The sequence below is a fragment of the Dipodomys merriami genome, unplaced genomic scaffold (genome assembly GCF_024711535.1).
Source record: "Dipodomys merriami isolate MVZ:Mamm:240054 unplaced genomic scaffold, mDipMer1.0.p SCAF_1, whole genome shotgun sequence".
Classification (NCBI taxonomy): Eukaryota; Metazoa; Chordata; class Mammalia; order Rodentia; family Heteromyidae; genus Dipodomys; species Dipodomys merriami.
This window is the reverse complement of record NW_027202270.1, coordinates 91,212,941-91,240,832: the sequence shown is the minus strand read 5'-3', so window position 1 is coordinate 91,240,832 and position 27,892 is coordinate 91,212,941. Positions and strand designations below refer to the sequence as shown.

The following is a 27,892-nucleotide window of genomic DNA, read 5'->3' as shown; positions in this document are numbered from 1 at the left end:
CTTTGATATTATTTTTGGTTGCTGTTGCTTTGTTTGAATGTTTTTATCTTTCACCAGTCAAGTTATTTACATATATAACTGCACCAGCCGAGTTATATCACATGTAAAATACAACAAACCTTTGATCTAAATAAGCAGAGTGTCTGAAAACTTTAAAATATGGCTCTTTGTCGCATAGGAAGGATTGTAGGTAAGTTAGGAAACTGGCTCCCTATCTCCCCACTCATATCCCCAGGCCTCTCTGAGGTCTTTGAGGAGGAAAAGATGGCTCAGTCTAGCCTGCAGCTTGCGTGGGCACGAACTGGAATATTATCAGAGCCTCAGGTGGTGTAGGGCTCAGTGTTTTCTTTGCCTATCAGTGCCTTTTGGCAACCCACACCAGTTTAGCTCCTAGATCTGGAAATGGATGAGGTTAGACAGGCCTGGCAGTTCCACAATTAGAAACACGTGCCCGGTTCCTCCACTGAGGGGAGGCAGCCAAGGTATATGTGCAGCCTATCACAGAGCAGAGGGTGGCCACACCCCTCTCAATGGCTGGGTGCCCTAGCTCTTGCATGGCACCCTGCAGGCTTTGCTGAAGGGCACCCCTTTGCTGTAGTTCCCCAGCCAGGGAGTCAGTGGGGGCTGCCAGAGTGTGGCAGAAAGCAGAGAAGTGCATGCCCCAGCAAAAAGTGAGACTAAGAAACTCTCCCTTCTGGCAGACCCACCAGATGGAATTGATGGCTATTTCAGAGGGCTAGGGATAGGTGCTTATTTTGAAGTTGTGGAGAACAGGGCGTTCTGGTTTCTACCAAGTGGCGTCACTTCCATCCTTTTTCACTAGCTGTTTAATGCCTTGCTGCTGAGTCTCCTCCTCTTCTCCTTCTTCTCCTCTTCCTCCTCTTCCTTCTTTTATTCCCCCCGAATGCCAATCTTCTCTGTCTGTTTTGCAGCTCTCAAGCTCTTTTTCTCTATCATTTGTACTGCTCTGTCCCTTTCTGTCTTTTCTCTTCTACCCTGCTGATTCTTAGGTCCTCTCCATCATCTGTCTGTATGCACTTCATCATCTGTCTGTATGTATTTCTGCATTCCATGCACATACTTTATCCTGCCTGTTTTCATTTTCTCTGAAAAGACCAGAAGGAGACGCCTGATTCTGACAATGTAAAAGGAAAACAATGTTTTTCCAGCTACCTCCAGTATACTCCTTGGGTCCCAGTCAGTGAGACTAAGAAATCCTAGGTGGGGCTGGGAAAGTGGCTCAGTGGTAGAGCGCTTGCCTTGCATGCATGAGGCCCTGGGTTCAATTCCTCAATACCACATAAACAGAAAAAGCCGGAAGTGGCTCTGTGGCTCTAGTGGTAGAGCGCTAGCCTTGAGCTGAAGAGCTGAGGGACAGCACCCAGGCCCAGAGTTCAAGCCCCACGACCGGACCAAAAAAAAAAAGAAAGAACGAAATCCTAGGTGTAGCTGGGCACAGGTGGCTCACACCTGTAAATCTAGCTACTCAGGAGGCTAAGAACTGATGGTTGTAGAAGCCAGCTCAGGAAGGGAGTCCATGAGACTCTTATCTCCAATTAACCAGGAAAAGGCCTTTTTTTGGGGGGGAGGGGGTCCGGGGTCCGGTCGTGGGGCCTGAACTCTGGGCCTGGGCACTGCCCCTCAGCTCTTCAGCTCAAGGCTAGCGCTCTACCACTTGAGCATCAGTGCCACTTCTGGCTTTTTTCTTTTTTGCTTATGTGGTGCTAAGGAATCGAACCCAGGGCCTCATGCATGCAAGGCAAGCGCTCTACCACTGAGCCACTTCCCAGCCCAGCAAAAGGCCTTAAATGGAGCTATGGCTCAAGTGGTAGAGCATCAGCCTTGAGTAAAAAAACTAACAGATGGCATCTAGACACTAAGTTCAAGACCCAGTTCCAGTATGCACACGCGTGTGGGTGTGCTTGCACATGTACACACACACATACACACAGAGAAATACAAGTTGTAACAGGTGCAGTGGCTCAAGCCAGTAATACTAACTACTTAGGAAGTGGAAACTGGGGGATCACAGATTCAGATAAGCCTCAGCATAAAGGTTCAGAGACTTCATTTTAACAAATCACTGGATCAGTGGTATATGCCTAGTACCTCCAGTGATATAAGAAAGCACAGGTAAGAGGATTGCCATCTAGTCCATCCTACGTATATTTTCCTTCCTAGAAGTATCTAGTGCAGAAGGAAGCTGGAGATGAAGCTCAAGTGTTAAGTTACCTGGCTAGCAAATGCAAAAGTCCTGAGTTCAGCCGGACGCAGGTGGCTCACGCTTGCAATCCTAATTATTCCTAATGAACTCAGATCCTCAGATCTCAGTTCAAAGTCAGCCCAGGCAGGAAAGTTCATGAGACTCTTATCTCCAATTAACCACCATTAAATGAGAAGTGGCACTGTGACTCAAGTGGTAGAGCGCTTGCCTTGAGCTGAAGAGCTGAGGGACAGAGCCCAGTCCAGAATTCAAGCCACAAGACTGAGCAAAAAAAAAAAAAAAGGTCCTGAGTTCAATCCCCAGTACTGCCAAAAAGAGGGAGGGGAGAGAAGAAGCAGGAAAGTGGAGAAGGAGAAAGGAAAGAAAGGAACACATCTTTAATCCTAGCACTTGATACTGAGTCAGGATGATCTTAGGTTCGAAGCCAACCTGGTCTATATTGCAATACTCAGAGAAAGAGATGGATCCTATCATGTTGCAGTTTCCCAGGTTCAGAGGGAAAGTGTAACCTCATGGTGACAATGGAAAGGAGATAGCAATCTGAGATTCACCCTAGGGCAATGCTTGCTGAGAAGCAGCCATGCTTGTCTTCTGCTTTCGTCATGCTGCTGTTGTACTTCCTGATGCCCAGAAAACAATCTGGGTTGGGGATGGTGCTGGGGCCAGACCTGTGTCCCCAAATGTTAGACTCAGAGCCTCAGGTAGCATTGCAGAAGTGATCATGGTACTTCTGGTAGGAGATAGGGAAATGGGGAGCTGGGAGGTGAAGAATGGGAAAGATAACTGATTGTAAATGAAAGAAAAGACGGGTTGTGACCAAACACCAAGAGGTTAAGGAGCTGTCCTCCTCCTGCCTCTGCTACTAATTAGCTGAGTGAGAACATACTTTAATGTTCATAAAATAAATTTCTGGGTCTTTAAATTCCTGATTCAATTGCCCATGAGTCTACAAATAGGCATTTGCAGTACAAATATACTTGTGGGGCCAAGAGTTGACTACAAAAAGACCCCAAGTAGGTGTTTTGTTCGTTTATTTTTTAAGAATAACCAAGCTAAGCCCCTATTCAAATTTCTCTTTCCTACTTTTTGTTTTTGTTTTTGTTTTTGGGTCTGATCGTGGGGCCTGAACTCTGGGCCTGGGCGCTGTCCCTCAGCCCTTCAGCTCTAGGTTAGCACTCTACCACCTGAGCCACAGCGCCACTTCTGGCTTTTTTCTTTTTGCTTATGTGGTGCTGAGGAATCAAACCCAGGGCCTCATGCATGCAAGGCAAGCGCTCTACCACTGAGCCACCTTCCCAGCCCTCTTTCCTACTTTTTATTCATCAGGCTATTATAGTGTGGCTCAGAGAGCATCAGCTTGCTTGACAGAAGGAATGACCCGTTTAGAGATCCATTCAAAACTGTTCTTTCATTCCCTAAGGAAGGCATAAAATGACCATCTGTTGGTTCAGTTCAATGGGAAGTATAAGAGAACTTGAAAACAGTGGTCTTAGGATGATCTGTACTTTGTAAATTTTCTTAGAGAAAGAAATAGCCAGCCAGGCACCGGTGGCTCATGCCTATAATCCTAGCTACTCAGGAGGCTGAGATCTAAGGATCTCGGTTCAAAGCCAGCCCGAGCAGGAAAGTCCATGAAACTCTTTTTTTTTTTTTTTTTTTGCCAGTCATGGGGTCAGAACTCTGGGCCTGGGCACTGTCCCTGAGCTCTTCAGCTCAAGGCTAGCACTCTACCACTTGAGCCACAGTGCCACTTCTGGCCTTTTCTGCTTATGTGGTGCTGAGGAATCGAACCCAGGGCCTCATGCATGTAAGGTAAGTGCTCTACCACTGAGCCACCTTCCCAGCCCCTCCATGAGACTCTTATCTCCAATAAACCACTCAGAAAACCGGAAGTGGCACTGTGGCTGAAGCGGTAGAGCGCTAGCCTTGAGCTGAAGAGCTTAGGGACAGCGCCCAGTCCCAGAGTTCAAGCCCCATGACCGGCAAAAATAAAAAGAAAGAGCCATGGTATCCACTACATCCTCCTCTCCAGTTTTCTGACATCACTGGCACTTACCTGCGCTACACAGAAATGGGGGTTTCTATAATATAGAAGACTCTGATATGAGCCCACTCAGGGCAGGGCAGGGCAGGAGAATTAAGAGTTTGAGGCCAACTTGGGCAAATGTAAAAAACAGTCCCCAAAACAAACTACAGACAGGCTACAGTGGATTGTGTCTATAATCCTAAACTACTCAGGAGGCTAAGATCTGAGGATCACCATTCACAGCTGGCCCAGGAAGAAAATCCATGAGACTTTTACCTCCAATTAACCAGAAAAAAAAAAAAAACAACAACAACAGGAAGTGGAGGTGTGGCTCTAGTGGAAGAACACTAGCCTTGAGTGGAAAAAGCTAAGGGATAGCATTCAAGCTATCCCTTGGGGTTTCAAGCCCCAGGACAACTAAATAAATAAATAAAAATAAATTAATTAATGAAATCAGAGTAAAAAGAGCTCAAGTCATAGCTAAAGCTATAAAGCATCTATCTAGTGGATGTACAATCCTAAAAGGAAACTCCAGTACAGAAAGAAGAGAGAAAAATTGAGGAGAAAGGTCTGGCATACAAAAAGAAGTAAGGGGGGCTGGGAAGGTGGCTCAGTGGAAGAGCGCTTGCCTTGCATGCCTGAGGCCCTGGGTTCGATTCCTCAGCACCACATAAGAAAAAAGCCAGAAGTGGCTCTGTGGCTCAAGTGGTAGAGCACTAGCCTTGAGCTGAAGGGCTGAGGGACAGCGCCCAGGCCCAGAGTTCAGGCCCCACAACTGGACCCCCCCCCCAAAAAAAAAGAAGAAGTAAGAACAAGCTTTGCCGTAGGGTACAATGTAGCCTAGTATATGATACAGCTTCTTTAAAATCTGCCCTGTCATCCCTTTTCCAGCTTTGGCCTCTATTTGTCAGCATGATCCTGAGCAAACTATATCCTCTTTTTGAGGATGACATTTCCATGAGCAATACAAAGCATAGCCAACTAACATCACTTAAGGTCTTATAGCAATACACACACACACACACACACACACACACACACACACACACACACACACACACACACACACACACACACAGAGTATCCTCTTAGGATGGAATGGACTGTCTCCCCATTTCCCCTCTGAAGCAAGATGATCTCAGGTTCGAAGCCAACCTGGTCTATATTGCAATACTCAATGAAAGAGAGAGATCCTATCATATTGGAGTTTCTCAGGTTCAGAGGGAATGTATAACCTCATGGTGATATTGGAAAAGTGACACCAATCTGAGATTCAAGTCACCCTAGGGCAATGCTTGCTGAGAAGCAGCCATATTTGTCTTCTGCTTTTGTCATGCTGCTGTTGTACTTCCTTATGCCCAGAAAACAACCTGGGTTTGGGGTTGGTGCTGGGACCAGGTCTGTGTCCTCAGATGTTAGAGGGAAGGGAAGCTCAAAGAAGTTAATTAGCTTGTCTGGGTTCCTCGAGAGTAAGTGACTCAGCTGGGAGGGACAGCATGGCCTTTGGGTACTGGAAGTTCTAAAGTCCTGTGATCCTCAGTCAGCCCTGCCAGGTCCCTCTGAGGGAGCTGTCTCTGTCTCCTTCCCTCCCAGTGACTGATACCCCACCGTCTTGCTCACTCCTTACCAAATAAGCTGCTTTGAACTCTGCTTGTTCTGCTCTCAGAAGACACCAGAAGCTGGGAGTCATAGGTCACAACCCTGACTCTGCAATGCTGTGGGGATTTCAAAGCAGCTTCACTACCACTCAAAAGGACTTATTGTCCCTTCTTGTGTCCTCCCTGTCTCTCTGTCTCTTTCTCCCTTGCCCCTGCCCCCCTCCCTTAGTACAAGGGCTTGAGCTCAGTACCTGGGCATTTTCCCTTAGCTCTGTTTGCTCAAGGCTATCTCTCTACCACTTGAACCACAGCTCTACTTTCTTGCCCGGGCTGACTTCAACTCAGGATCCTCATATCTCAGCCTCCTAAGTAGCTGGGATTAGATGGGTGAGCCCAGCTAGAACTTTCTAAATGAAAATGGCTTATGCTAGTGAGTTATTGGTGCTTTGTTTGAAAGTAGTCTAGAGATAATTTGTAATTGCTTTTAACTATTTTATATATATGGAGAGAAAGAGTAAGGTGAAAGTTCTTCCCAAAATGTTTCAAGTTTTATGTAGTGAGTTTTAGTTGACTAAACTAAGACAAATCACACAACAGGCTCTACCATTGTAGGTCTCATGTTATCGGTGACAATGTGGTAAACCATGTGACCACTCCATACTTCCAACTTGAAGAATAAACTTACATATAGTACTCTTAGACTCATCTCTTCCCTTTCCATTTAAAACAAAAACAAAAACAAAACATTTTTTAGAGACTAGGAATGGAATCCAAGATTTTGCACATGCTAAACACAGGCTACTATTGAGCTACATCTCCAATTGCCTGGTTGTTCCTACAAAGTTTTTCTTTTGGCAGGTGCTAATGACTCATCCCTGTAATCCTAGCTATTCAGGAGGCAAAGCAGAAAAGTCCATGAAATTTTTATCTTCAAATGACCAGCAAAAAGTCAGGAGTGAGCTGTGGCTCAAGTGGTAGAGCACCAGCCTTGAGTGAAAAAACTAGGAAAAAGACAGAGATCTGAGTTTAAGCCCAATATTCTCTCTCTCTCTCTCCCTCCCTCCTTCTCCCTCTCTCCCTCCCTCTCTCCTCTTTCACACACACACACACACACACACACACACACACACACACACACACACACACACACACACACACACACACACACACACACACACACACACACACACACACACACCACTTTTTTGGTGGTGGTGGTGGTCATGGGTGCTGTCCCTGAGCTCAGCTCTTCAGCTCTAGGCCAGCACTCTGTCACTTGAGCCACAGCACCACTTTCAGTTTTCTCAGTAGTTTATTGGAGATAAGAGTTTTACGGATGGGGCTGGGAAGGTGGCTCAGTGGTAGAGCGCTTGCCTTGCATGCTTGAGGCCCTGGGTTCGATTCCTCAGCACCACATAAGCAAAAAGATAAAAGCCGGAAGTGGCGCTGTGGCTCAAGTGGTAGAGCGCTAGCCTTGAGCTGAAGAGCTGAGGGACAGCGTCCAGGCCCAGAGTTCAGGCCCCACGACCGGACCCAAAAAAAAAAAAAAAAAAAAAAAAAAAAAAAGAGTTTTACGGATGTTCCTGCCCAGGCTGGCTTTGAACCTTGATCCTCAGATTTCAGCCTCCTGACTAGTTAGGATTACAGGCGTGAGCCACTGAAGCCGGGCTCACATTATACTTTTCTCTTTAAGGCAATGTTCTTGCTGTCTTCTACATAATGTCTATCCTTGTATTAATTTCCTATTGATAATAAATTATCACAATCTTGGTGGCTTAAGACTACACAAACTTATTATCAGGCAGTTTGAGAGGTCACAAGTCCTAAACTTAAGTGTTGGTGAGGATGTGGCCCTCTGGAGACTAGAAAAAAGTTTCTTTGCTTTCTCCAGCTTCTAGGGACTTCCTGCCTTTATTTTATTTTATTTTTTAATTTTTTTGCTTATGGCCCCTTGTGTCCTCAAAGCCAGCAACAGCATCTTTAAATCTCCCTCTCCCTCCTGGCTACCAGCACCATTTTATCTTTCCTTTTAGAACTGCTGTCTCTTATAATTACATTGGGCACACTCAGATAATCCAAGATAAGCTCCCTATCTTCAGATCCTTAATTGAATCACTTTTACAAAGTTCCTTTTGCAGAATTGACAAATCCTGGGGATTCGAATGTTGACATCTGTTGGGATGGCTGTTATTCTGCCTTCCTCTGTGAGGTCTGCTCTCAAGGCCTGAGGGAGGAAGGGAAAGAGGCTTCTGTGATATCTGAGGATCAAAGCCTGGGGATCAAGGTAGAGGCAGGGCTTGAGGGCACTTCTCTGCAGGGAGCAGGACTCCTCCACCCCCCTCCACAGTGGGCAAGCAAGGCCCAGTGTGGGAACAGGAACTCTACATCTCTCTGCAGTCCCACAGCTTCAGGCAGGAAGGGCTGAACCACATCTCTCCCACTTGGCAGATGAGAGGCACTGCTGGAGTCTTAAGATTTTCTCCTCCTGTCTACTTCATTCTTTATGTGTCTCCTGACATCTTGATATTGAGTTCTTTATTCAGGTTAGGTTAAGAAAACAACTTTTTTGGCAGTGGGGTTGGAGGGAGGGCCAAGACTTGAACTCAGGACTGGGGTACTGTCACTGAGCTTTCTTTGCTCAAGACTAGCACTCTAGTGCTTGAGCCACAGTTCCACTTGCGGCTTTTTGGTAGTTAACTGGGGATAAAAGTCGCATGGACTTTGCTGCTTAACCTTCTAACTCAGACTGCTGAGTAGCTAGTTTCACAGGCTTAACCCACTGGAACCCTATTCCAACCACTTTTTTATTTATTTCTTTTCTTTTCTTTTGCTAGTCCTGGGGCTTGAATTCAGGGCCTGGGCACTGTTCCTGAACTTCTTTTTGCTCAAGGCTAGCACTCTAGCACTTGAGCCACAGTGCTTCTGGCTTTTTCTGTGTATGTGGGACTGAAGATCGAGCCCAGGACTTCATGCATGCTAGGCAAGCACTCTACCACTAAGCTACATTCTCAGCCTCTTCAACTACATCTTTTAAAAGTCTCATCTTGGGGCTGGGAAGGTGGCCCAGTGGTAGAGTGCTTGCCTTGCATGCATGAGGCCCTGGGTTCGATTCCTCAGCACCACATAAGCAAAAAGCCGGAAGTGGCGCTGTGGCTCAAGTGGTAGAGCGCTAGCCTTGAGCTGAAGAGCTGAGGGACAGCGCCCAGGCCCAGAGTTCAGGCCCCACAACCGGACCCAAAAAAAAAAAAAAAGTCTCATCTTCCTTTTATTCTGTTTACTTATTTAGTGCCAGTATTAGGGCTTGAAAGCTGACCTTTAGTTTTTTTCCTCAAGACTAACGCTCTACCTCTTAAGCCATGTTTCTACTTCTGGCTTTTTGCTGGTTCGCTGGAGATTAGAGTCTCATGGGCTTTCCTGCTCAAGCCGGCTTTGAACAGTGATCACCAGATTTCAGCCTCTTGAGTAACTAGGATTGCAGCTATGAACCACTGGAACCTGGCGCTTGCCCTCTCTGTCTTTCTGTCTCTCTATCTCTCTTTCTCTTTCTGTCTGTCTCTGTCTCTGTCTGTCTGTCTGTTTGTCTCTCTCTCTCTCTTTCTCTCTTTGAGATAGAGTCTGGCTGGGTAGTAGAAAGGCGGTGGCAAGCAGCCTCCTAGGCATGGCAGAAGTGCTTGACAAGCACCCAGTGAGTATTACCTTCACTCTCTGACCTTTCCTCTTGGGATAGAGAGGCTCAGGTTTCAGCTGTGGCTTGAGGCACTGTCCACAGCAGCAGGAGACTGAAAGTTCCCTCTCGGTTCATTTCAGTCACGTGCTGCCAGGGCCCAACTGTGGGGTGAAGGGTAAGACCTTCACCCTCCAGCCTTGTTCTGAGATTAGGGGGTACAGGCAGCCTGCCTATCTCCACCTCATTCTCAGCATTCCCCTGCTTATTCCTGAGAGATCCCTCTCAAGGTAAAAGGTTAAATATTAGTCAAAGGCTAAGTTCTTGTGAAGTTGAAGAGATAAAATAGAACAGAAGACCCTGACAGCAAGACTCCTGATTCTCATCAGATCCTCATCCTCAAACATCTTTGTGTGTGAGTGTGCGATTGGGGGTGGAGGGTGGGGCTTAAACTCAAGGCCTTGTGCTCTTGCTTAGCTTTTTCTTCTCAAGGTTGGCACTCCAGCTTTTTGCTGGTTAATGCATTTAAGAGTCTCTCAGGGGGCTGGGAAGGTGGCTCAGTGGTAGAGCGCTTGCCTTGCATGCCTGAGGCCCTGGGTTCGATTCCTCAGCACCACATAAGCAAAAAGAAAAAAAAGCCGGAAGTGGCGCTGTGGCTCAAGTGGTAGAGTGCTTAACCTTGAGCTGAAGAGCTGAGGGACAGCGCCCAGGCCCAGAGTTCAGGCCCCATGACTGGATTCCCCCCCCCCAAAAAAAAAAAGAGTCTGTCAGAGTTTCCTTCTGTGGTTGGCATGGAATTTCCACCCCCTGAGTAGCTGGGATTACAGGTGTGAGTGAGTTGTCACTTGGCACCTTCAAGCATCTTGATCACACCAAGATAGAGTGGACAGTCTGAGGGATGCTTTTGTCTGCCTTAACAAGGTCTATCATGGAAAGAAAGAACTTTATGTTTTCTATCCTTTTTGCCTTGGGTAAAAAAGAATTTTTCTTTCTTTTTTTCTTCTTTCTCTCCCTCCCTCCCTCCCTCTTTCTTTCTCCTTCCTTCCTTCCTTCCTTCCTTCCTTCCTTCCTTCCTTCCTTTCTTTCTGCCAGCCCTGGGGCTTGAACTCAGGGCCTGAGCACTGTCCCTGAGCTTCTTTTGCTCAAGACCAGTGCTCTACCACTTGAGCTACAGTGCCACTTGTGGCTTTTTCTGGGTATGTGGTACTGAGGAATCAAACCCAAGGCTTCATGCAAGCTAAGTAAGCACTCTATCACTAAGTCACATTCCCAGTCCCAGTCTGGATTAATTGGAGGTCAAGAGTCTCATGGAGGGCTGGAAAGGTGGTTCAGTGGTAGAGTGCTTGCCTCGCATGCATGAGGCCCTGGGTTTGATTCCTCAGCACCACATAAGCAGAAAGGGCTGGAAGTGGCACTGTGGCTCAAGTGGTATAGCACTAGCCTTGAGCTGAAGAGCTGAGGGACAACACCAAGGCCCAGAGTTCAGGCCCCATGACCGACCCAAAAAAAAAAAAAAAGTCTCATGGTCATGGACTTTCTTTCCTGAGCTGGCTTTGAATCATGATCCTCAGATTTCAGTCTCCTCAATAGATTATAGGCATGTGCCCAGCTGGGATTTTCCTTTCTTTTTTTTTGGGGGGGGGGGTCTGGTCGTGGGGCCTGAACTCTGGGCCTGGGCGCTGTCCCTCAGCTCTTCAGCTCAAGGCTAGCACTCTACCACTTGAGACACAGTGCCACTTCTGGCTTTTTTCATTTTGCTTATGTGGTGTTGAGGAATCGAACCCAGGGCCTCATGCATGCAAGGCAAGTGCTCTACCACTGAGCCACCTTCCTAGCCCAGGGGATTTTCCTTTCTTAAGTTGTCCAACTCTGCTGATGGCTCAAGCCTGAATCCTAGCTACATAGGAAGCTGAGATCTGAGGATCGTGGTTCAAAGCCAGAATGGGAAAGAAGGTCCTTGAGACTCTTATCTCCAACTAACTACCAGAAAAACCAGAAGTGCTGCTGTGGCTCAAGTGGTAGAGTGTTAGCCTTGAGCACAAATCAGCTCAGGAACAGTGCCCACGCCCTGAATTCAAGCCCTAGGACCTGTAAAAAAAGGCAGAGCGAAAGAACTTTCCTGTCAGATGGGCACCAGAATGAGGAGCTGAGGCTCAAGTAGAGGAAGAAAAAGGACCAAGGACAGTACCCAGGCCCTGAATTGAAGCCCCAGGCCCTGAATTGAAGCCCTAGTACCAGCACACGCGCACACACACACACACACACACACACACACACACACACACACACACGAAGGAGAAAAAGATAGAAAGGAAGAAAGAAAGAGGAAAGAAGGAAAGAAAGAAAAAAAAGAAGAACTTGTGTTTTCTCTGTCTGTCATCTGTGGTCTCCCTATCCTGCCTCCTGCTCGCTCCTCCCCTTGGTGGAGGGTAATTTTCTTTTGAGTCAGAACCCAATCTCTTCTGTCATCCATATCCACCCCCAATGAGTTTTGTTCTTTAATTTTTTATTGTTACTATAAAGATGCTTTACAAAGGGATTACAGTTATATAATTCTAGTAAAGAGTACATTTCTTTTTTTTTTTTTTGGGTCCGGTCATGGGGCCTGAACTCTGAACCTGGGCGCTGTCCCTCAGCTCTTCAGCTCAAGGTTAGCGCTCTACCACTTGAGCCGCAGCACCACTTCTGGCTTTTTTCTTTTTGCTTATGTGGTGCTGAGGAATTGAACCCAGGGCCTTATGCATGCAAGGCAAGCGCTCTACCACTGAGCTACCTTCCCAGCCCTCTTTTTATAAAATAATATACATACTGAAACAAACTCCAAAGATACGGAAACAAAGGACTGTTTTTCTTAATTTGCTTTGCCTTTTGCTGATGACTCTGATATTCTTTACTTTATATACAGTATATTCATGTTCACAACTGTGGAGGGGAGGTGAAAAAGTACAACAGTGGAGCGCACTGGATATTGATGAAAGTGAACTATGCAACTCCTGGATGGAGATGGGAGGAAGGGAATGGGAGAAAATGAAGGAACAGATGACACTGTACGAAAGGAAATGCACTTGCTACCTGACATCTGTCAATGTAACCACGCTGTATATCACCTCTAAAACAACAAAAAAGAAAATTTAATTTTTTATTGTTTTATAAAGGTGTTATACAAAGATATTAAGGTTACATATGTCAGTAATGAGTATTTGTACAATGTCACCCCTTCCCTCCCTCTCTTCCAGTTTATCCTTCCTATTGCCACCCACAAGTTATATAATTCATTTCCTTTTTTTTCTTTTTTTTTTTTTTAACTTGCGAGTCCTGGGGCTTGTACTCAGGGCCTGGGCACTGTCCCTGAGATTCTTTTGCTCAAGGCTAGCACTCTACCACTAGCCACAGAGCCACTTTGGGCTTTTTCTGTTTATGTGGTACTGAGGAATCGAACCCAGGGCTTCATGCATGCTAGGCAAGTACTCTACCACTAAGCCACATTCCCAGCCCTGTATAGTTCATTTTCAACATAATGTCTAGTGAGTACCACTACTGCATTTGTTTACCCTTTGTCCCTCTGTTTCTGTGTCTCCCTTTGGTCTTCCAAAGACATATAAATGAAAAATAATCAAATAGGGCAAAAAAGAAAGAAAAAGAAAAAAAGAAAAAAGAAAAGAAAGAACAAACTTTTTTTTTTTTTTTTTTTTTTTGCCAGTCCTGGGGCTTGAACTCAGGACCTGGGCACTGTCCCTGAGCTTCTTTTTGCTCAAGGCTAGCACTCTACCACTTGAGCCACAGTGTCACTTCCAGCCTTTTCTGTTTATGTAGTACTGAGGAATGGTACCCAGGGCTTTATACATGCTAGGCAAGCACTTTACCAATAAGCCACATTCTCAGCCGAAGGAAAAAAAAACTCTTGTTTCCATTTCCTGGAGTTCATTTCAATAAATATTATTTTGTATGATCAGAAGCACATAGGCATTGTCCTTTGTGTTCCTTTCCTAAGAATATCCTCCTTTGGTCTCACTGTGTGTGAATGCCTACAGTCCTGTAGAATTTATGATGTCCCAGTGTATTTTAGATCTAGCTTCTGTATATGAGAGAAAACATGAAACTTTGTCTCTCTCAGCTTGGTTTACCTCACTTAACATGATTTGTTCTAGTTCTATCCATTTCTCTGCAAATGATATAATATTATTCTTTCTAATGTCTATGTAAAATTCCGTCATATATAGGGTCCACATTTTTTGGATCCACTCATCTATTATAGGGCATCTGGGCTGTTTCCACAGCTTGACTAGTGTGGCAACGAACATGGGTGTGCAGGTGTCTTTTTTATGTCCTGGCTCATGATGTTCAGGGTAGATGCCCAGTCATGGAATGGCTGGGTCATGGGGAGGGCCTGTGTTTAGGTTTTTGAGGATCCTCCAGACTGCTGGATGGATCAGAGTTGTTTTGAATTACATTTCCTTTATGGACAGGGTGATTTCCTCATGTGTTTCTTTGCCATCCTTACCTTTTCTTTTCTTTTTCTTTTTTTTTTTTTTTTTGGGTCCAGTCGTGGGGGCCTGAACTCTGAGCCTGAGCACTGTCCCTCAGCTCTTCAGCTCAAGGCTAGCACTCTACCACTTGAGCCACAGCGCCACTTCTGGCTTTTTTCTTTTTTTTGCTTATGTGGTGCTGAGGAATCGAACTCAGGGCCTCGGGCATGCAAGGCAAGCGCTCCACCACTGAGCCAACTTCCCAGCCCTATCCTTACCTTTTCTTCTGAGAAGTTTCTCCTTAATCCCTTTGTCCATTTAGTGATTGGCTTATTAGCTTTGGGAGGGGTTAGTCTCTTGAGGTCTTTATATATTTTGGATATTAGGCTTTTTCTGATGTATTGCTGGTAAAGATCTTCTCTCAGTCTGTTGGTTGTCTTTCTAGTTTAGTAACTGTGTTAGTTGCTGTGCAGAAACTTTTTAGTTTGGTATAATCCCATTTGTCAAATCTCTCTCCTATCTGTTGGACTCTGGGGACCCTTTTCAAAAAGTTTCCTCCTCTGCCTATGAGTTCTAGTGTTTCTTCTATTCTCCCTTATAGTAATTTCAAAGTTTCGGTCTGACATTGAGGTCTTTGATACAGTTTGAGTTGATATTAGTGCATGGTGACAAACAGGGATCCACTTTTAGTTTTCTGCATATGGATGCCCAGTTTTCCCAGCAAAGATTTTTTTTTGTTGTGGGGCTTGAACTCTGGGCCTGGGCGCTGTCCCTCAGCTCTTCAGCTGAAGGCGAGCGCTCTACCACTTGAGCTACAGTGCCACTTCCGGTTTTCTGGTGATTTATTGGAGATAGGAGTCTCACGGTCTCTCCTGCCCGGGCTGGCTTTGAACTGCGATCCTCAGATCTCAGCCTCCTGAGTAGCTAGGATTACAGGCGTGAGCCACCAGCACCCGCTGCCAGCAACGATTATTAAAGAGAAAAGAAAGAGAGGGGAATAGGGGGAGAAGGGAGAGAGGAAGGGAGAAAGGAAAGAAGGAAGGAAGAAAGGAAGGAAGGAAAGAGGGAGGGAGAGAAGGAGGGAGGGGGGTGGGAGGGAAGAAGGGAGGGAAGAAAAAAAAGAAAGAAAGAGAGAAAGAGTTTTCCTGTCATCTGTCTCATCTGGTCTCCCTACCTTGCCTCCTGCCTTCTCCTCCCCTTTTTTGTTTTGTTTTGGTTTTTTTTTGGGGGGGTCCGGTCGTGGGGCCTGAACTCTGGGCCTGAGCGCTATCCCTCAGCTCTTCAGCTCAAGGCTAGTGCTCTACCACTTGAGCCACAGCACCACTTCCGGCTTTTTTCTTATGTGGTGCTGAGGAATCGAACCCAGGGCCTTTGGCATGCAAGGCAAGTTCTCTACCATTGAGCCACCTTCCCAGCCCCTCCTCCCCTCGATAGAGGGTAATTTTCTCTTCTGAGTCAGGATCCAATCTCTTCGGTAATCCACATCCACACTCAAGCCACATGGGTTTTGTTTTCTAATCTTCCTTTCTTTCACAAACCAATCTTTATTCTTGAATCATTACTGCTTATGTCTGGCTGGATTCCTGGGTACACGGGCCAGCCTTGGACCCAGCAGGTCTTCAGGGCCCTGGGGAGAAGCTGAGATCACAGCTCCAGTTGTTTAGAGTGACTTGAGTTGGATTGTCCCCAGGCACATGATCCTGAAATACTGACTGAATTGAGTAAGATAATCAAGTGTGTATTTGTCAGGATGTCTCTTTCTATCTGGAACATTCCAGTATTCACAAAATGTTCTCCCTGTTCAGGCACATAAAATCTTTCCTCAGACCACATGTTTTGATTCTCCTTATATGATACCATCTTAGATAACAGCTCTTCCACACTCAGTCAGGAGTTTCTACCCTTGGGGTCAGGCTTCCTGTTGCTCTTTTGGCTCCATGAAAGGAACTGGGGGTTTGGTCTCCTATTAATGAGATTACTGGGGAACAGGGGAGGTTTGTGTGCACTGTGGCATATATAAAGTGAGGTGACATTGGGGGACTGTATTAAATATTTGTTGAGCACCTACTTATTTGCAGGTACCAGTGATATGGTACTATACTTTCCCCTACCGGGAAAGTGGAAGAGAAAGAAACAGATCATTTTAATATGAAGAAGTGACTACCACAGAGTGGTGCCAGGAGTTGGTAGTGTGTAATCCTAGCTACTCAGGAGACTGCGATCTGAGGATCCTGATTCAAAGCCAACCAGGGTGGACAAATGCATGTTACTCTTACTTCCAACTATCCAGCAAAAAGCCAGAAGCAGAGGTGTTGCTCAAGTGGTAGAGCGTCAGACTTGAGCAAAAAAGCCAAAGGAGAGCACTGAGGCCCTGAGATCAAACCCCAGTACTGTCACCAAAAAAAAGAAAAGTCTGACATTATGGAGCAAAAAAGGATAAACTATATGTGTGTGTGCTAAGGTCCTTGAACTCAGGGCCTTGTGCTCTTGATTGGCTTTTTCCACTCAAAGCTAGCACTTGAGCAATATTTCTATTTCCAGCTTTTGGCTGGTTAATTGGATAGAAGAGTCTCTTGGATGTATGTGCCTGGACTAGCTTCAAATCTCAATCCTCAGATCTCAGCCTCCTAAGAAGTTAGGACTACAAGCATGAGCCACTGGTGTCAGGCAGCAGGCCCTATTATTAATAATAAATAAAATCACAAAGCTTGATGAGACAGGACTCTTGAAAAATAGGGGGTCTGTCAGGTAGAGAAGGTTGTTTTAGGAAGGAAGACCACAGATGGATGCAATGTAGCATGCTTCTGCCCTGCTGAGATCAAGCACAGATCAAATAAGGTTGTGAAATCCTTGGAAAATAAAAGCTCAGTTTAACAGTAAGGTGTTGCTAAAACTTAATCAGTCATTCAGGACTCAGTCCTTGCAGGAGGCATGAAGAAATAAAAATAGTCTGATGCTTTTATGTGGACGATGTGTACCTTTTGAGCACTAGGGGGTGTCCTGGTCACCGCTATATTCAGGAAAAGGAGGAGCCAGAGGATTTTAATTTTCTTCTCCCTTGTCCTCAAGCTTTTCACAACCATCTGGAAACGGAGAACCACACTCCTTCACACAGCTTGGTGGGTGGCTTGAGGAGTGTAGCAACAAAGCCGAGAGCCCTCCTTGCTAGCTCTCAGCATTACTAATCACTAGGGAAATGCAGATCAAAACCACAGTGAAATAGTCCTTCTTGCTGCCCATCCAAACAGCCAAGCTTGTGCTTGCCCTCCCTTCCCCCTCCTCCATCTCTCTCTCTCTCTCTCACACACACACAAATACACACATACACACATTAGTTATATAAAGAGAGGGTGCATAAATTGATAATAACAGTTGTTGATAAGGATATAGAATAACAGGAATCTGTATATATATTATTGGCAGGAAGACAAAGTGATGTTGCCTCTTTAGAAAAATGGAAATGTGTGTGTGTGTGTGTGTGTGTGTGTATGTGTGTGTGTGTGTGTGTGTGTGTGTGTGTGTACATGACAATATTGAGGCTTGAATTCAGAGCCTTGCACTCTTACTCAGCTTTTTTTTTTTTTTTTGTCAGTCATGGGGCTTGAATTCTGCTTACTCAGCTTTTTCACTTGTAGATTTCTTTCTTTTTTCTTTTTTCTTTTTTTTGGGTCGGGTCGTGGGGCCTGAACTCTGGGCCTGGGCGCTGTCCCTCAGCTCTTCAGCTCAAGGCGAGCGCTCTACCACTTGAGCTACAGGGCCACTTCCAGTTCTCTGGTGGTTTCTTAGAGATAAGAGTCTCATGGACTTTTCCTGCCCAGGCTGGTTGTGAACCTGATCCTCAGATGTCAGCCTCCTGAGTACCTAGGATTACAGGCTTGAGCCACTGGCACCCAGCTCAGTTTATAAAATTAAATGTGTATTTACCAAAATACCCAAAATTCTATTCCTAGGAATTTATTCAATAAAAACGAAAACTCCACTCAAAAACCACAAGTATTCACTCAAAAACTTTTTTTTTTTTTGGGGGGGGGGGTCCAGTCGTGGGGCCTGAACTCTGGGCCTGGGTGCTGTCCTTCAGCTCTTCAGCTCAAGCTAACGCTCTACCACTTGAGCCACAGCGCCACTTCCGGCTTTTTTCTTCTTGCTTATGTGGTGCTGAGGAATCGAACCCAGGGCCTCAGGCATACAAGGCAAGTGCTCTACCACTGAGCCACCTTCCCAGCCCTCACTCAAAAACTTCTAAGCAAATCTTTTCTTTCTTCCTCCTTTCTTCCTTTTTTTCTGTCTTTCTTTTTTGTTTCAGTCTTGGGGCTTGAACACAAGGCTTGGGAACTGTCCCTGAGCTTCTTTTGCTCAAGGCTAGCACTCTACCATTGAGCCACAGCACCACTTCTGGTACTAAGGAATAGAACCCAGGGTTTCATGCATGCTAAGCAAGCACTTTACCACTAAGTCACATTCTCAGCCCCTCTTCTTTATTTATTTTATGTTATTTATTTATTTATTTTGGGTCCGGTTGTGGGGCCTGTACTCTGGGCCTGGGCGCTGTCCCTCAGCTCTTCAGCTCAAGGCTAGCGCTCTACCACTTGAGCCACAGTGCCACTTCTGGCTTTTTTCTTTTTGCTTATGTGGTGTTGAAGAATCTAACCCAGGGCCTCAGGCATGCAAGGCAAGCCCTCTACCACTGAGCCACCTTCCCAGCCCTCTCTTCTTTATTTTTTGAGACAAAGTCTTTCACCATGTAGCCCAAGGTAGCCTCCAACTTTCAATATTCCTGCCCCTGCTTCCCAGTTTCTGGGATTACAGGCATGCACCATCATACCAGACTCTATGCAAGTTTTTTTTTTTTTAATAGCAGTTATATTTACTGGGAGCCAATTAAATGTCCATCAGAGTGAAAAACAAAACAAAACTGGATACCACCGAGTAACTGAAAAGTCTTTTTTTTTTTATTGTGAAAATACCGTTCAGAGGAGTTACAATTACAGGGGAAGATATGAGTACACTTCTTATCAAGCATTGTTGCCTCCTCAGTTTCCCCTTCCTATCCCTTCCCATCTCACAGAATAGTCTTTAACAATTAAAAAGAACAAGGTGAGTGCCACTGGCTCACACCTATAATCCTAGCTACTCTGGAGGCTAAGATCTGAAGATTGGATTCAAAACCTTCACAGCCGGGAAAGTCAGTGAAACTCTTATCTCTAATTAACTACTAGAAACCCAGAAGTGGCACTGTATCTCAAAGTGGTAGAGCATTAGCCTTGAATAAAAAAGCTCAGGGACAACACCCAGGCCCTGAGTTCAAGCACCACAACTGACAAAAACAAAAACAAATTACCACTGTAAAGCAACATGCATAGATTTTTTTTTTTTTTTTTTTTGGTCGGTCGTGGGGCCTGAACTTGGCCTGGGCTCTTCAGCTGTAGACTAGCGCTCTACCACTTGAGCCTCAGCCCCACTTCCTGCTTTTTCTGCTTATGTGGTGCTGAGGAATCGAACCCAGGGCCTCATGCATGCAAGGCAAGCACTCTACCACTGAGCCACCTTCCCAGCCCCACATGAATAGATTTCAAAGCATTATTATGTTAGGTGAAAGAAGCCAGATGCAAAAACCCACATATTTTATGGTTCTGTTTATTTATGTGATATTCTGGAAAAAGCAAAACTACTACTATAGGGACAGAAATCAAACTAGTGTCGGCCAGAGGTAAACAGACAACCTTGTAGAGTGTTAGAAATGTTCTATATAGTGAGTGTGGTAATAATTAAACAATGTAGATACATTAGTCAAATCTCATTAAATTATTGAAAAAGAACTTTATAACATCATGAGGGGGAGGGAGTAGTTGTGGAGGTGGGAGGGAAGGGATGGTAGGGGCCAAATGAAGGAGGAGGCAACAATGCTCAATAGGAAGTGTACTCATTACCTTGTTCATGTAACTGTAACCCTCTGTATAGCACTTTTACAATAAAAAAGTATATAAAAAATCTCATTAAATTAGAGTCTTAAAAAAGGTGAATTTTAACTAGACACCAGTGGCTCACATCTATAATCCTACACAGGAGACCTGGCAGAGAAAGATAAGTCTGAGGGACTCCATTTCCAAAATAACCAACTAGAGTTGGGATGTGGCTCAAGTGGTAGAGTACCAGCCATAAGCAAGAAAAGCCAAATGAGAGTGCAAGGTACTGAGTTCAAGCTCTGGTATTAACAAAATAACCAAGAGAAATCTTGGCTGGAAGTATGGTTTAAGTGGTCCAGGCTTCAAGTTCAAACCCTATAACAGAAAGAAAAAAATAGTGAAATTTGAGCCGGTTGTAGACATAAACACCTGTAATTCCAGTTCTTGGCAGGCTGAGGCAGGAGGACCAGGAGTTTGAGGCCAAACTGTGCTACAGAGCAAATCTCTGAAATTAATAATAATAATAATAATAATAATAATAGTACTAGACTTGTAGCTCAGTAATAGAGTGCTTGCCTAGTATATATGAGGCCTTAGGTTCCATCTCCAGCATCACAACATATACACACATTCACACACACACACACACACACACACACACACACACACACACACACACAGAGTGAATTTCACAAGATACAAATTATACCTTGACAAGGGCTACGAAGTTGGCTTAGTGGTAGAGTGCTTGCCTCTCATGCATGAAGCCCTGGGTTCAATTCCTCAGCACCACATAAGAAAAAAAAAATCATACAAATTATACCTTGACAAATAAAAAGAGTCCCTAAACATCTCTTGCCTCAAAATCAGGCTCAGAAAAATGACTTCCAAGATCTCAGTAGCTGCTTATGGTTCCCCTTGAAGAGATAATGGCTTGAATACTAAGTCCATACTCGTGCCTAACTTCCCTGCCAGGTTTTGGCTTCTAGCCCTGGGTGTGCTCTGACCAAGCTCTAATTTGGGGCATGTAATCCTTATTTGTATCTGGTTAACAGAGCCAAAGTCTCTGGTCACTGGAGCTGAGCTTGTGAGATGTTTAGCTCGCTTGTCACAGTTCCATTCTCAGGAGCAAGAAGAGCACTTGTGCAGCCTCATGTAGCTTCTCAGGACATGTCTGGGCATCTCTGTCATTCCAGTGCTTCTCACATGGGTCAACTGCTCCAGTGTGCGGTGGGCCACTCGGGTTCAAGACATCTTTACAGCTGGGAAGCTCCTGGCCCTGGCCCTGATCATCATCATGGGAATTGTACAGATATGCAAAGGTGAGTGTCATGGGCCAGCAGGGCCCCACACAACTTGCATGTACACATCCTGGGATCTCTCAGTTCTGGCTTCCAGAGTTCTTTGCTTGTTCCATAAAGAGATTACAAGCCGTTTTCCCCAGGGTTAGGAATGCAACTATCACCACCACCACCTCATCTTGCAAAGATCTACTTCCCCATGCTTGCACAGCCAGGTAAAGACCCCAAATCTCTGTAAAGCAAAGCATCCTGCATCTTCTTTGGTGCCCTGTCCATATCTTAAAATGGTGAACAAAGGAGAATTTTATTTTTCAAAATTACTCATATTCTCTGCAAAAGAGAGCCCTACATTCCCGGGGCCTCTGCCAACATTCCCCATTGGATTTGGTCCTTTCTAAGCTGAGAGTCTTGTATTTGGTTTCCATGGTACCCATTACACCACTAGGCTCTGTTCAGTGTCAATTGCAAATCAGATGAAAAACAGGGAGACCTCCTGCCTGCCCACAGGCACTGCTGACAGTGAGGGGAACCTTACTCCAGAAAACAAATTTCTGCTATAGTGTATTCCTGATTATCTTAATCAATTGGATTAAGTCTTTGGTGCTAGAGATCCAACCAGGGCTTTGTGCATGTGTGTGCTAGCCAGGCTCTCTACCACTGAGCTATATCCTGCAATCCAGCAACCTTTTATGAGAGCCATAGTATGTAAGACACTGAGGAAAGCAGTGGGAAGGCAATTTAAATTACTAAATTTAAATTACTAAAATACCATGAAAAAGGAGACCAAGCTGCACCTTACAAAGGGACAAGATATCTAGGCACTGAGGGGCTTATGTCTGTAATCCTAGTTACTCAGGAGGCTGAGATCTGAGGATCATGATTCAAACCAGACCAACCCAAACCAAAAACTCTCTGAAATTCTTATCTCCAGTTAACCAGCAAAAAGTCAGAAGTGGAGGTGTGGCTCAAGTAGTAGAGCATCAGCCTTGAGCAAAAGAGCTGAGCTAGCGTGCAAGAGTGCAAAGCCCTGAGTTCAAACTTAGTACTGGTAAGAGAAATAAAGAGAGAGGAAGGAAGAGCGGGAGGGTAAGGAGAGGAGAGGAGAGGAAAGGTGAGGAGGAAAGAGGGAAGGAGGGAGGAAGGAAAGAAAAAAGGAATGGGCTGGGAAGGTGGCTCAGTGGTAGAGTGCTTGCCTTGCATGCATGAGGCCCTGGGTTCAATTCCTCAGTACCACATAAGCAGAAAAAGCTGGAAGTGGCGCTGTGGCTCAAGTGGTAGACCACTTGAGCTGAGTGACAGCACCCAGGCCCAGAGTTCAGGCCCCATGACCGACAAAAAGAAAAAAGAAAGAAGGAAGGAAAGGGCTGGGAAAGTGGCTCAGTGGTAGAGCACTTGCCTTGCATGCTCGAGGCCCTGGGTTCGATTCCTCAGCACCACATAAGAAAAAAAAAGCCGGAAGTGGTGCTGTGGCTCATGGTAGAGTGCTTGCCTTGAGCTGAAGAGCTGAGGGACAGCGCCCAGGCCCAGAGTTCAGGCCCCACTACCGGACCAAAAAAAAAAAGAAGGAAGGAAAAACAGGAAGGGAAAGAAAGAAGGAAGGAGAAAAGATATTAACAAGCTTGAACTACAAAGAAACTTATGTTTGTTGTTCTTGATGGTTTCTCTCTCTCTCCCTTTCTTCCTTTTTTTTTTTTTTTTTTTTTGTTGTTGTTGTTGCCAGTCCTGGGGCTTGAACTCAGGACCTGGCACTGCCCTTGAGCTTCTTTTTGCTCAAGGCTAGAGCTCTACCACTTGAGCCATAGCACCACTTCTGGCTTTTTCTGTGTGTGTGGTACTGAGGAATCAAACTCTGGGCTTCATGCATGCTAGGCAAGCACTTTATCACTGAGCCACCTTCCCAGCCCTCTTGATTCTTTCGTCATGAAAATGCACAAGCATAGATATCAGGGAAGATGGTCAGGACACTACCAAGGCTTCCAATACTGTTTCCAATTTACCCTGGCCTTTTCTTTTCACATTAGCTTTTGTTTGTTTGTTTTTTGTTTGTTTGTTTTTTTGTTTTTGTTTTTTTGGGGGGTCCGGTCGTGGGGCCTGAACTCTGGGCCTGAAGGCTGTCCCTCAGCTCTTCAGCTCAAGGCTAGCGCTCTACCACTTGAGCCACAGCGCCACTTCCGGCTTTTTTTTTCTGCTTATGTGGTGCTGAGGAATTGAACCTAGGGCCTCATGCATGCAAGGCAAGCATTCTACCACTGAGCCACCTTCCCAGCCCCTTAAAGAACAACTTTTTTGGGGGGGAGTAGGAGTCATGGGGCTTGAAACTTTGGACCTGCACACTGTCCCTGCACTCTTGAGCTCAGGCGAGCGAGCGTTCTACCTGTTGAGCCACAGTGCACTTCCTTGTTGTTTTAAAAGCAGCATTCAGAATCATGCTTTCAATCCAGGCTATATGAATTTAGGGCTCTGAGGCACTGGGAAGTTCAGCACCTGAACTTCCTTGCTCTTTTTAACTCCACTTCTATGACACACTGGATTCACCATAGACTATAAAGCTAGAGTAGCCGGGTGCCAGTGGCTCACTTATGTAATCCTAGCTACTCAGGAGGTTGAGATCTGAGGATCACGATTCAAAGCCAGCCAGGCAGGAAAGTCCATGAGATTCTTATCTCCAATAAACCACCAGAAAACCGGAAGTGGCACTATGGTTGAAGTGGTAGAGTGCTAGCCTTGAGCTGAAGAGCTGAGGGACAGCGCCCAGACCCAGAGTTCAGGCCCCACGACCGGACCCAAAAAAAAAAAAAAAAAAAAAGCTGGAGTATGTTCACAGATGGAGGGGGTGGAGGTGGGGCAGTGAGCCTGGATGGGGGCACCTAGACTTGTCTCTCTGAACAGCCTCATTTTGTCCACAGGCGAATTCTTCTGGCTGGAGCCAAAGAATGCATTTGAGAATTTCCAGGAACCTGACATTGGCCTTATTGCCCTGGCTTTCCTTCAGGGATCCTTTGCCTATGGAGGGTGGAACTTTCTTAATTATGTGACTGAGGAACTTGTGGATCCCTACAAGTGAGTTTCAATAGCCCAGCTCATCCCCTCCCCCTTTGAGAGGCCTCAACAGTAACTGCTGCTGGGCATAGGGAGCAGGTGTGCACTGACCCCTTCTCCAGTCCCCATCCTGACCTTGCTCTGGTTTGTCCTAAAGGAACAGCTCATTTCCCAGGAACTGAAACCATTTGCCATCCACCCTGTCCAGAGGAAAGACAGAGTCTTATAAATGTCCCCAGGCAGGTTAAAAGCTGCATACCGTGTTGACTAAGAGTCAGCTGCCTTAGAGAATGAATTGTGTCCCTCAAGGCTCTGAGCCATTTCCCTGTTACAGGACAGGCTGGTCCTTGTGACTTGAGGCAGTCTGTGGCAGAGATCTGGGTCAAGAAGCAAGCAGTCAGCACCAGCCATTTCATTTCTACATGTACCTTGTCCCAACTGAGATAAAACCCACCTCCCAGTGTGAGGAAGCCCAGAGAAGCTACAAGAGCCAGGCTCAGGCAGATTCATTGGCAGAACAGGTGTGCCCTCTCACCTCCTCTCCCTCTACAGGAACCTTCCCAGAGCCATCTTCATCTCCATCCCACTGGTCACATTTGTGTATGTCTTTGCCAATGTCGCGTATGTCACTGCAATGTCCCCCCAGGAGCTGCTGGCATCAAACGCAGTCGCTGTGGTAAGAAATCGAACTCAGGGTCTCAAACCTAGAACGCTGACATAAAGTCAGCCAAATATACTTTTTCCTGAGCCATGATCTCACACAGGTGACATCATGCCATACCATCAGGGCAGAATTTACAAGTGTCCAGGAGCAAACTGATGGCTGGGTTTGGTCTAGAGTAGCTACATGGCAGAGCTGAGTCTGCAAAGCTGAAATGCCTGGTATCCAATACTTTACAAAATAAATGTGCTGGCTCCTGAGCTTAGACACTGTAAACTCTGGACTTTGAAGATCATATAGGGGAGACTTTCATACCATTACATAAAGTAATCACTCATTTCTCTGCCTTCATTCCCTCCTCTAGGAATCATATAAGCTGATTCCTTCCCTTATCAGGGAAAAGTGGGTGCTGGTAAACAGTTCAATCATTGGAGTCGTTCATGCTCTTTGGGAAATCCTAAGATCCTTGACTCCAGAGAAAGGCCTGGAAGCAATGCTGCTTCTAGCCTCAGGCTGAGCCACACTCCACCCTGCCAAAGTCATTCTGTGTCTCTTCTCAGGAGACAAAATTAAAAGGGCCTGCCACCTCCCTTGGCAGCCTGTTCCCATGACCAACAACTTCCCACACAGCAGGACATCTGGCCTAGACAATCTCTCCCCTGGCACAGGCAATAAACCTGACTCAGAGCACTAAGAAAGCCAGCCCACAACCTTTTAGTCTCTTCAGAACATAAAGACTATAATCTATACATTTAGAATCAAAGTTTGGTTGATTCATATTTTTCCATCAGCATAAACTAGTTTACACATTTAGAAATCATGCTATAAGTTGGGATCCATCTCTATTTTACAGATGGGAAAATGAGGCTCAAAAATTACAAATTTAGCCAGCATAGGTGGCTCAGGCCTGTAATCCTAGCTACTAAGGAAGCTGAGATCTGAGGATAACAGTTCAAAACCCTTAAGGGCAGAAAAGTCCATGAAACTCTTATCTCCAATAAAGGGCCAGAAAACTGGAAGTGGTGCTGTAGCTCTGGTGGTAGACCGCAAGCCTTGAGCTGAATCACTGAGGGACAGTGCTCAGGCCCAGAGTTCAAGCCCCATGACTGACAAAAAAAAAAAAAAAAATTAGAAGCCTGTGGGGAACTAGCGATTTGTGTCTACCTACTCAAGAGGCTAAGATCTGAGGTTCACAGTTCAAAGCCAGCTCAGGCAGAAAGTCACTGAGATCTTTTTTCAATTGGTCATGGGGCTTGAACTCAGGGCCTCGGCATTGTCCTTGAGCTGTTTTACTTAAGGCTAATGCTCTACCACTTTGAGCCACAGAGCCACTTCTGGTTTTTGAATGGTTAATCAGAGATAAGAGTCTCTTGGGGACTTTTATGCCTGGGCTGGCTTCAAACCTCAATCCTCAGATCACAGCTTCTGAGTAGCTAGGATTACAGGTGTGGGCCACAGACAGGTACTCAGCTTCCTGAGACCTTTTTTTTTGGTCCTGGGGCTTGAACTCAGGGCCTGGGCTCTGTCCCTGAGCCTCTCTGTGCTTAAGGCTAGCAACACTTGAGCCACAGTGCCACTTCTGGTTTTTGTTTTTTGGGGTTTTTTTTTGTAGATCTAGGGCTTGAACTCTGAGCTTGGGTGCTGTCCCTGAGTTCTTCAGCTCAAGGTGAGCGCACTACTGCTTGAGCCCTAGCACCACTTCTGGTTTTCTAGTGGTTTATTGGAGTTAAGAGTCTTATGGACTTTCCTGCCCTGTCTGGCTTTGACCTATGATCCTCAAATCTCAGCCTCCCAAGCTGCTAGGATTACAGGCGTGAGCCACTGGCGCCCAGCTATTTTTTTTTCTTTTTTTCTTCTTTTTTTGGTCCAGTCGTGGGGCCTGAACTCTGGGCCTGGGCTAGCACTCTACAACTTGAGCCATAGCTCCACTTCCGGCTTTTTTTTTTTCTGCTTATGTGGTGCTGAGGAATCGAACCCAGGGCCTCATGCATGCAAGGCAAGCTCTCTACCACTGAGCCAACTTCCCAGCCCCCCTATGTTTTTGTTTTTTTTTCTTTTGAGTACTTTATTGGAGCTAAGAGTCTCATGGAGTTTCCTGCTTAGGCTAGCTTCTAACTAAGATCCTTAGATCTCAGAGTAGCTCACAGGTGTAAGCCAGCAGTGCCCAGCTTCTGAGACTCTTATCTTTAATTAACCACTGAAAAGCCAGAAAGGAACTGTGGCTCAAGTAGTAGAGTGCTAGCCTTGAGCACAAAAGCTCAGGAACAGTGCCCAGGCCCTGAGTTCAAGCCGAAAGACCATCACTAAAAAAATACAAACTTGTGAGCTGGGGGCAAAGCTCAAATGGTAGAGTACTTGCCTAGCAAGGACAAGAGCCTGGATTAAATCCTTGGTACCATGCAAAAAAGAAAAAAAAAAAAAAGAGGGAGGGAGGGAGGAAGGAAGGAAGGAAGGAAGGAAGGAAGGAAGGAAGGAAGGAAGGAGAAAACAATTATAAATTTGCAGCATTCAGGAGGGTAAGGCAGGAGAATCCTGAGGAAGAGACTAGTCTGGGTTACATAATAAGACCTATCCTCAAAAAATAGATAACCCAGGCTGATGGCTCATGCCTTTAATCCCAGCTATTCAGGAGGTTGAGTTCTAAGGATCATGGCTCAATTCGAGCCAATGCAAACAAATCTGAAAGGCTCTTATCTCCAGTTAACCAGCAAAAAGCTGGAAATAGCGCTGGGGCTCAATGGTAGAGTGCTATCCTTGAGTGAAAAAGCTAAACAAGACTTATGAGTTCAAGCCCCAGTACCGGCACACACACACAAAAGTTATAAACCTCAGGCTAGAAATGTATGTCAATGGTTGCAAAACCCTAGGTTTCATCCCCAGCATTGGAAAAAGAAATTACAGCCGGGCGCTGGTGGCTCACGCTTGTAATCCTAGCTACTCAGGAGGCTGAGATCTGAGGATCACGGTTCAAAGCCAGCCCGGGCAGGAGAGACCGTGAGACTCCTATCTC

The 27,892-nt window shown here is 45.7% G+C and overlaps 1 protein-coding gene across 1 annotated transcript in view; it reads left to right on the top strand.

The window, feature by feature from the left end:
• Positions 1 to 27,892, top strand: part of Slc7a8 (solute carrier family 7 member 8) — an 80,977-nt gene that overhangs the window by 39,239 nt on the left and 13,846 nt on the right. Inside the window, exons 4-6 of the mRNA XM_070025177.1 lie at positions 21,078 to 21,203; positions 24,089 to 24,242; positions 24,774 to 24,897. Coding sequence (XP_069881278.1) covers positions 21,078 to 21,203; positions 24,089 to 24,242; positions 24,774 to 24,897 — 404 coding nt within the window. The remainder of the gene's footprint in view (positions 1 to 21,077; positions 21,204 to 24,088; positions 24,243 to 24,773; positions 24,898 to 27,892) is intronic.